At 37.3% G+C, this 9,176-nt stretch overlaps 3 protein-coding genes across 3 annotated transcripts in view; 2 read left to right on the top strand and 1 right to left on the bottom strand.

The window, feature by feature from the left end:
• Nucleotides 1-9,176, bottom strand: part of NF1 (neurofibromin 1) — a gene marked incomplete at both ends in the record, with an annotated part of 82,066 nt that overhangs the window by 26,534 nt on the left and 46,356 nt on the right. The window lies entirely within an intron of this gene.
• EVI2B (ecotropic viral integration site 2B) lies at nt 37-903 on the top strand. The gene has a single exon (XM_009574373.1). The coding sequence runs from the start codon at nt 37-39 to the stop codon at nt 901-903; it is 867 nt and encodes a 288-aa protein (XP_009572668.1).
• On the top strand, nt 3,074-5,216 carry OMG (oligodendrocyte myelin glycoprotein). The gene is made up of 2 exons (XM_009574372.1): nt 3,074-3,151; nt 3,891-5,216. Exon 2 carries the CDS (start codon nt 3,897-3,899, stop codon nt 5,214-5,216), a length of 1,320 nt encoding a protein of 439 aa, XP_009572667.1. The 5' UTR covers nt 3,074-3,151; nt 3,891-3,896.

Here is a 9,176-nt window from a genome sequence, read left to right as displayed (position 1 = left end):
TATAGGAGAGGACATACTTAAAGAGGCTGCAGGAAAATGGCCAGCAATCAAGTAATACTGTTTCTCTTCTATGGAGAAATCTGGAAATTACTTTCTACAGCAATACCTCAAAATGTTTCCATGAATAAAAGAAATGCATACACCAGTATCAGGAGTCCAACAGAAGACAAACCTCCTCTATATCTATTGCAAGCAACTGGACCCAGTCTACACAAATCTGGAAAAGCACTGACTGTTACGACACCACCTCAGTTCCCCAAAGCATATGCAGAAGCTAGCGATGGAAGCTGGATAGCAGCACTGATAATTGGCATCATTTTGATTAGTATGATAATGGCTATTATTATAATCCTTCTGTGGAAATGCTGCAAGAGGCCAGTTCTAGTTGATTCAAATTGGGCAGGTCGTTCTCCATTTGCAGATGGAGACACACCAGATGTCTTTATGGACTCTGACCAGGCTACCAAACGTTCATCAGTTTTATTTATGTTGCCTTGGAAATTGAAACAAGACACAAACTTAGAGAATGATCCCATTGCATCAGAAAAACCATCCCACTGCACTACCAGTAATGCAAACAGCCAACTGCATCCACCAGTAGAAGACTGCTCTGTAGCCAGTATTTCAGTTTCCAACACAGATGCATCTCCAGCTGCAACCTCAGAAGCAGCAAGCTGTGCACGCGACTCCTGTCCTCACTCAGCGGCTTTACCTGAATCCCCAGATCTGCCACCTCCACCTGAATGGCTCAGGGAACCAACTGAGGGTCACAGTCCACATCTCAGCAAGTACCAGGAATTTCACTCAGAAACAGAGGAACAATTGCCCCCACCACCCGAGTTACTTATTCAGGAGATTCACGAAGCACTGCCCCAACTGCCACAGCCAGAACACCCTTTGTAGACTGCCAAAATTGATTTCCAGCATACTTCACATTTTTCTTAAATGAAGTATCCTTCAAATAACTAAAAAAAGGAGAAGTTGACGCAGGCAAGAACAGTGAGACCACAGCATTTCCCCCATGTTTCTTAACTTCAGCTTTCACAAAAGGGAACAACCTGCTTCTGCCTGAAGCAAATAATTTCAAAATACAATATGGATTGCACCCACTATTTTTCTATAACTACTGATTACAGATTTTGGAGACTACAGAAAACAGAGTATGCATACCTTTGTGTGTCAGGATATACGTATATGTAATGTACACATAGACATGGAGCTTTCAAGAAACAGTACAGCTTTATAGGGACTCAGAGCTTCTAAAAATTGTTCTACTAGGCTGTATAAGCAAATGCAATGAATTCAAGTTAATTTTAATAAAGCTTTCTAATTCAAAGATGTTTTGGTCACTTAAAGCACAATCAAGTATTTGCTTAGATACAAAGCTTCGAATTCAAAACAAAGTCTAAAAGCCTCGACATGCATACATACCGTCTTTCATACAAAGGCCCATTTTCTGCATATGACTGGGTCACAACTTGGTAACAATGGACTACAGGTATCTGAAACAAATCCCCCTAACAGCCATCAGTTGTTCTTTACTAACAGCACTCAATTTCCTTTAGACCAAATATTGCCAAAAAGTTTACCGGTGTAAAACCTCCAGTCACTTCACACTATTGTTTGGTAAAGCAGAGAACAGCATGAGCAAACAGTTAATACAGTGGTCACTAAAAAGCTGAAACGGCTCCAAACACTTGAAGAACTAGTACAAAAGGGCTTTCTTTTACCTAGATACTTTGGGTTTTTATGGATAAAATAGAAACAGTTTGCAGAACACCCAGGCAAATGATTAGCAGAATTAGTTGTGCGCATTCACTACTTTCTTCCTCTGAAGCAGTATTTTCAGAATGCACTCAATATTATTAATATAAACTTTAAAAATTAATTTAATGTTGCATGGATGCCAGATTCCTTTTAACTCAAGGTGTCTAAGTGTTTTACATGTTCCTTTCTGGGCCCTGAGTACAAGCGAAGCTCACCGTCCTGTCTAGAGCCATGCATTTTGATAAGCTAATTTTTTGGTGGTAGAGAGGAGGGTGGTCTCAGAGGCAAATTAATTTTCTTTTTTTTTGAACCAGTATTGAATGTTTGGATTTATAGAAAGAAGCTGCTAGATGCTGAAGCTAGCTTTTCATGACATCTCTGCAAAATGGCAAAGAGTTTGTAATTTTGAGTTTGCTTGGGGAGGGAATATATTTGTGGATATTGCACAGAGCACATGTTTGCAGATATTCTAACAATAAACTTCAAAATCTTTAAATTACCACTAAAAATTAAAGTTATAAGTCATGCAAATGCAATTCTAGGCTGCTGTGCATAAAATGGACATAGGAAAAGATATTTACAATTTTTTCTTACCATTTATGTAAGCTGTATGATTGTGTATGCCTAAAGAATAGCATTCCAATTATGCAAAGATTTTTTTTTTTTAAGGCTTGTTGCATTACACCATGTTAAAATTAACAGCATTATAAACTATGTCTACTCTTACCATATTGTTTGAAGAAATTCAGATAAAGATTTCCTGTAGAAACCTGTAAAATCCTACAAGCTGAACTACATTATACCTGACAATACAGTGATAGCCTGATCTAAGGAGTAGAAAACCGAACGTTTTAAAGTTATGAAAAGATGTTCTGGCAGTGTAGCTTAAAAAAGCTTAAGATAGGAAGTCTAAATTAACATTAACCTTTATTACAGGAGGAGAGGTTAATAGAAGGTAAGAAAACACAAACTTAACATGACTTTTTAAATAGGAACATTTAAATGGAATCATAGCTTAAACTAAAATAGCCTACAGAAATTTCATTCAGTACTGTTTATATAGGCAATCTTAGATGTTATGTTTTGATGCATTAACATAGCACAAAACATAGATTTAGAGAAGTTAACTGATTCAAATTATAAAACCCAACTATTTTATTGAATATGCTCGCTTTGCAATAAATTTGAGTCAGCACCAACGACAGCTCTGCAGTCCTCCAATGTAGTGCAGATCAGGTGGTTGCAGAGCCCCAGCTAGCAGCAATACGATGCAGCTGAAGAGGCAAGCACAATCCACAGACAGCAACTACTCTCTAGAACAAGACGACCTCTAAGCTTGTATCTTTCACAGAAATGATGTGCTGATATTGCAGAAGCGATTACGGTAAGTTTGTGTTTTTTGTTTTTAATCACAAAAACCTACTACAAAATTAGAGACAGAAATAAGAACGAAATTATTAGTTGATGACAGATGCTTGCACCAGAAATTTGCTGCAGTGTCAGAGATTTCTTACTAACATCAATTCAGTTTTCAAACATGTGTTACCAGCTTTGCGAATGTAATTAACCCTATAATAAGGAAAAATAATAATATGCATGTTAGCATGAACATGGAATTTGGGTTTCAAACTAAATTCCTAACAATTTAAGATGTATTTTAACCAATTCTGTTTAAGCAAATAGCATGCATGTATGGGGGGGACTGCTACATTGCTGCAGAGATTTGTAAAGCAGATCCAGTTGACAGCCATTTTTTCATCCTGTATAAAAGAACACATTATTCCAAACATAATATAGGCTTGAAATCACTAAAAACAAGAAGCAGACATTGTATAACAGTTGGAAGAGACTTGCATTTTCGGAAGAAAGCCCTCATTTGAGCTTGAGGGGGAAAGGGAGATGAAAAAACAAGTCTCATTCTGCCAGACAACATGACAGTCTATGAAGGGATGCTTTGTAAAGTCTCTCTTGAACAATTCTAAAAAGGACCATGCCACAAAGGGGTTTATTGATATTTTTACTTAATTTCTTCTGCAAGTGGTCATTGCAAAGACAACCCTTATAAAGAAATAAAATATATTGCATGGATTTAAAGGGTGTCATTTTGGTATATTTATTTCCAGGCAACAATGGAATACCAGATATTGAATACATCTACCTGTCTGCTGGTCCTTCTGTTTTTCATACCCACTGGTTTGGGTATCTGTCCTTCTAACTGTACATGCTCAGGAAATGACAGGAATGTGGACTGTTCAGGCAGAAACTTAACTATACTGCCACATGGACTTCAAGACAACATTACATATTTAAATCTGTCCTTTAACCAGTTCGTAGATCTCGATCATCAGCTAACGAGATTCACCAATTTGAGGACCCTTGATATTTCAAATAATTGGCTCAAGAATGTTCCTGCTCATCTGCCCAAGTCCTTATGGGAATTATATGCCATAAACAACAACATTAAAGTTCTTCAGAAACTTGATACAGCTTACCAGTGGAATCTTAAAGTACTCGATGTTTCCAGGAATATGGTGGAAAGAGCTGTTCTGATCAACAACACACTGAGCAGTCTCAAGTTTCTCAATCTCAGCAGCAACAAACTTTGGACAGTTCCAACCAATATGCCGTACAACATAGAGACGGTGGATCTATCCAATAACTTCTTGTCCCAAATACTTCCAGGAACACTGGTGAGACTACAACACCTTACAAGCCTCTACCTGCACAACAACAAGTTCACATACATTCCTGACAAAGCTTTTGACCAACTCTTTCAGCTGCAAGTAGTAACACTATATAAAAATCCATGGTCCTGCAGTGACAAACAGAATATCCCGTATTTGCTCAAATGGGTGCAGGGAACAGCTGCCAGTGTTATAGGGGCTCCCTGTGCTAATCAGTCTGTGCTTTGGATGAATGCCACACCAACTTCAGCGGCTCCCACAGTTATAGACTCTAGCCTCATGATTAAGGGAATGAAGGCAGCAGACAAAGCTGCTACTCCAGTGGCAACTGAACCAACCAAAATGACAAAAATGCATAAACAATTTAAAACTAAGGAAGTTTCTACCTTGGCAACCTTAAGCCAAACTGTTCTGTTTACGAGCACAGACCGACCACTACTCCTCTATCCAGAAGATCTGACAACTAGGAAGGTTAGTTCTCAAGAAGCAGCAGCCACACACACAATCTACATCAAAGATTCAACGGAGGTGAACTCAAGCCTGACTCATTCAACAGGATCATCCACTACTCCTATGACTTTAAGTATCACCAGTGGAATGCCAACAAACTACTCCAAAATGCCTCAAAACACAACTGCTACCTTAAGGAAAGAGGAATCCACTACAGATATTTTGAATACTCACGTGCCCTCCAAAGCAAGTATCTGTGAGATATATTTGTTTTATGTTGTAATGCTTAATGCAGTGGCAACGTTTATCGGCTAAGGGCTTGTATCTTGTGAAAATTACTGAGTTTATTCCTGTGATACATAGCTGGAGTTAAGACATCCAGGTCAAATAATGAATCAGAACACAAGAAATCCAAAGTTCTGACTCTGACCTAAAGAAAATAACAGTTCTTAATTAAAGAAGCGCACACTAATGTCTTGATACTAAGCTGCTAATTATTTTAGTATGTCTTAATTGAGTAAAACTAACCTATGATTTTGTTTTTAAAAATGTGCTTATTTTGTATTTAAATTTTTAATTTTACTTGCACAGAATAAAACATCAGAATTTTAAGTACTGATTTTATGTATGATTTTGTCATTAAACAACTGGAAAAAAACAGAAGGCCTGTATCATATCTGCACTGTCTTGCTTGACTTGCCAGAGAGCAATTCCTGTAATATAGCAGCACAGATTCTTTGTAAGTTATGACGACATGCAAAAGGAAGGGAAAAAATAAAGGAACTAAACCTAGCTGTTTCACTAATCAGAAGTTATTCCTGAGAAAAATTGCTAGCATGTATATCTATGTTTGCTTCGTATGTATTAGGATATTTTAAATATGAAGAACAACAGTTTTGAATTTAGGAATTAAATACGACAATGCCATGATGTCTACTAAGAGGGTATAAACTGAGAAGGCAACATGGTCCAAGTTCAGCATGGGAAAAGTGGTAGGGGCTGATACCTCTTTTTGCTATGTCTTGACTTAAAGACTGCAGGCAAGTTATTTCTCACTCTCCGTATTTAAAAAAAAAAAAAAAAAAAAAGATAAAAGTAGAGGAAAACACAAGATGTTCAATGCCATGACACTCTCCAACAAGTTATCTACACAAATTAATGAAATGAAACTCCTTAACTTTATTTCAAGTGACATCCAAAAATCTGAAATGTTAATATATTATGCTTAAAAGAATATCAAACCACTACTTTCTGATCCGTAAAATGAAATATCAGCCAATTTCTAATGCAAGTTATGTAACAAATCAATTAAGCAATTAGTTGTCAAGCTGTCATTGAAACAATCCTTGAATCTTGTGACTTAAAAAAAAAATTAAATCAGTCCATAGCATTGAACATGCCCAAATCCTTGCTTTGTAAGGATGAGTATGAATGCTATTCTCCTTGACATCTGCACCATCAGTGAGTAGAAATAGTTGCACGCATGGTTCTGTCCACTCTAGGAAAACAATTTAAATTATGTGGCAAAGGTACTTGATATACTACAGACGAAATTTTGCAAACAGCATGAAATGAAAACTGAAGAACAAGTTCATGGAAAAAGTATTATTCACTTAATACTACAAATCTTTATACAATGTTTTCCATTCATTTCAGGCCATTTAATTTCTAGTTATTGTAGCATGAAGGTGCTACAGAAAACACCACTACTGAGACTGGAGTCCTCTACCTATTTCTCCTAGGTGTCACTGAGGGCTGTAGACCATTTACAACCACTGGTATCAGAGAAATCACAACTTTCCAATTGTGAACAGTATTTCTATAACCAGAAATGTGTTTTAATTTCTAACAGTAAATGTTACACAATGAATTTGTACAGTTATTTCATTGGCATTTAAGTAAAAATAAAGTTACGTTTGTATTGAACTGAATTAGTGACAGTGCTTCTTTTCAAATAAGCATAGTAATATCACTGAATAGATAATATTTTACTATACAAACCCATTTCAAGCAGACATTTGGCTCAATCTTCATGTCTTATGGGAGAAAATTATGGTTAAATCGAATTATATTATTTTGATACTGATGTATCCCTAATATTGTTTATTAATAAGCTGATGAGATAATAGCAACATAGGGTCTACCCTCCCCCCTCCTACCCTTTAGAACTTGCAAACACCTAAGGCATATCTCTATCCTCTAGAAGGTAGCTCTTTCTCCCTCTCAAAAAAAGACTCTCCATGTTTAATAGGACAGAAAACATTAAAAAAAAAAACCCAAACAAAAACAAGCCAAAGACTAGCATTTCACACACATTTTAGGTGGACAAGAACTAGTTACCCAAGTCAAAGTTTAGACAACCTAGACTATAAGCAATATGTGTATGGTACCTTCAATGGCCAGCAGAAGTGCCTCATTATATAAAGTGGCTTCCAGCAGTCTGAAAGAGCTGCTCACCTGTACAAGTTCTATATATTTTCCCCAGGTTAAATAATCTGATGTGAACTGATAAATTCCACTAACTAGGACCAGTATTAAAAAAAAAGTCACTGCCTGCCACTCTCTTTGGACAGTTGATGTATTTGCTAAGTACTGACTGACTATAAAACAGTATCAACCTACTTATGTTCAGAACCAGGTATTTCCTAGAACTATCTCATTCATAGGGTTTCATCCCACACAGTTTAAAGCAGCTTAGCTTGCAAGGTAGGACAGGGATCACAAAATGAGGTGCTATGACTAAACTGCCTTGAGTTGAGGAAATTACATGAAATACTACACGTGTCTTTGCTGAACAATTCAATACAGGATGCCAGATTCTACTGCATGCAAAAATCCTACATGGAATCAACTTTAAATGCTCTGAGAAGGTTTCACCCATAATGAGACTATTCAGTGAACAGCAACTCTATTAAAAAACTACTGTTTTCCAGAAGTTGTTTAGGGCAAATTGCAAGTCCCCATACTGAATGACTTGCTACCCAGATTTCAAAGTCTTAAGCATGCTGATAAAAGCCTGAAAGTGGAAATGGGGTTGTGGGGTTTTCCAAATACACATACAGGATTGGGAAGCTAAGATACAAAAAAATTGCAGATGGGTATGAAAGTAAGACGGCACTCCCAAGTCCTAGGGCTATGCTCTCTCCTCAAACTTTGCCTGTGGTAGGTGCAAGCAAGAGGGCTTCTTAGTCAGACTGCTTTCAATAAAGTAGACTGAAATTTAGGTTTCCTTGTATTTTTCTGGAATACAAATGAGTTGATAATGGAGCAGCGAGTAGGCAGGCAAATGTGGGAGTCGTGCACTTGTTGCTTGGCAACAGTGCAGTCGAAATAAAACTGATAGGCATGGATGTGAACACGACAGCATCAGTTTGTGTTGTTCTAAACATGCTAGTCATTCCGTCCATGATAGATATAAAATCATCTATTCTCAGAGAAATTATTTTTTCCAAAATAACGATTTAGCATTTCAGGACAACATTCAAAATACCCAAAAAAGGTCTAGCACACCTTGTAATAGCAATATGCTTGCTTTTGAAAGGTTAAAATTGCTGTAGGGATAGCTGCGGTCTGAAGCAGTAACTCAGAGGTTTGTATTCCTATTAATTAATTTGGGATCAGCTTTAAAACTTAATGGCAGTACTTCAGGATCAATATTTATTCATTTATTGACCATTTTAGTAACACTGTAGCGATTAAGAACAGAAGAGCACTGGCTTCAGAAGTCAGGTTGTTGCCCAGGAAACAAAATGTGAAGAAAAATGACAGAAGGAATTCAATTTCACAGCACAAGAAGGATATAAACTGATCCAGCTATATCAGTAAAATGACTCAACAATGCCCTAGCAACAAGATCTCAAACTACCAAAAAAAAACCAAACCAAAAAAGCCCCCCAGTCGGCTGCAAGCCCTCAGACATCCTGGCAGCTCCAATCTAAACAATCTTTCCACATTTCACACGTTAAAAAATGATATCTGGCTCAGAACCACAAGACAAACACCCCAAGTCAGCACCACTTGGCCACATCCCTATTAGCAGAAAAGCATCATTCCGGAGCAAAGCCCCACCTGCTAGGTTTGAAACGGCAGTCTCACACAGAAAAACGGAAGAATTACACAGCTGCTGAGGAGAAAGCAAGCAACAAAAAGGGAGGTAAAGGCAAGCAATATTACACCTAGTAGCAAGGCTTATGTCAAAGTATAACAATACTTTCATTAAGTATCCTGTACCTGGATAAAATGTACAGAAATCTGCTCCTTACCACCCCTTTATGC

Source organism: Fulmarus glacialis, unplaced genomic scaffold (genome assembly GCF_000690835.1).
Source record: "Fulmarus glacialis isolate BGI_N327 unplaced genomic scaffold, ASM69083v1 scaffold20473, whole genome shotgun sequence".
NCBI lineage: Eukaryota > Metazoa > Chordata > Aves > Procellariiformes > Procellariidae > Fulmarus > Fulmarus glacialis.
This window is presented reverse-complemented; position numbering and strand designations above follow the sequence as displayed.

Excerpts from the sequence above, each read along its gene's own strand:
- OMG (XM_009574372.1), top strand. The coding sequence starts at position 3,897 with ATGGAATACCAGATATTGAATACATCTACCTGTCTGCTGGTCCTTCTG.
- EVI2B (XM_009574373.1), top strand. The coding sequence starts at position 37 with ATGGCCAGCAATCAAGTAATACTGTTTCTCTTCTATGGAGAAATCTGG.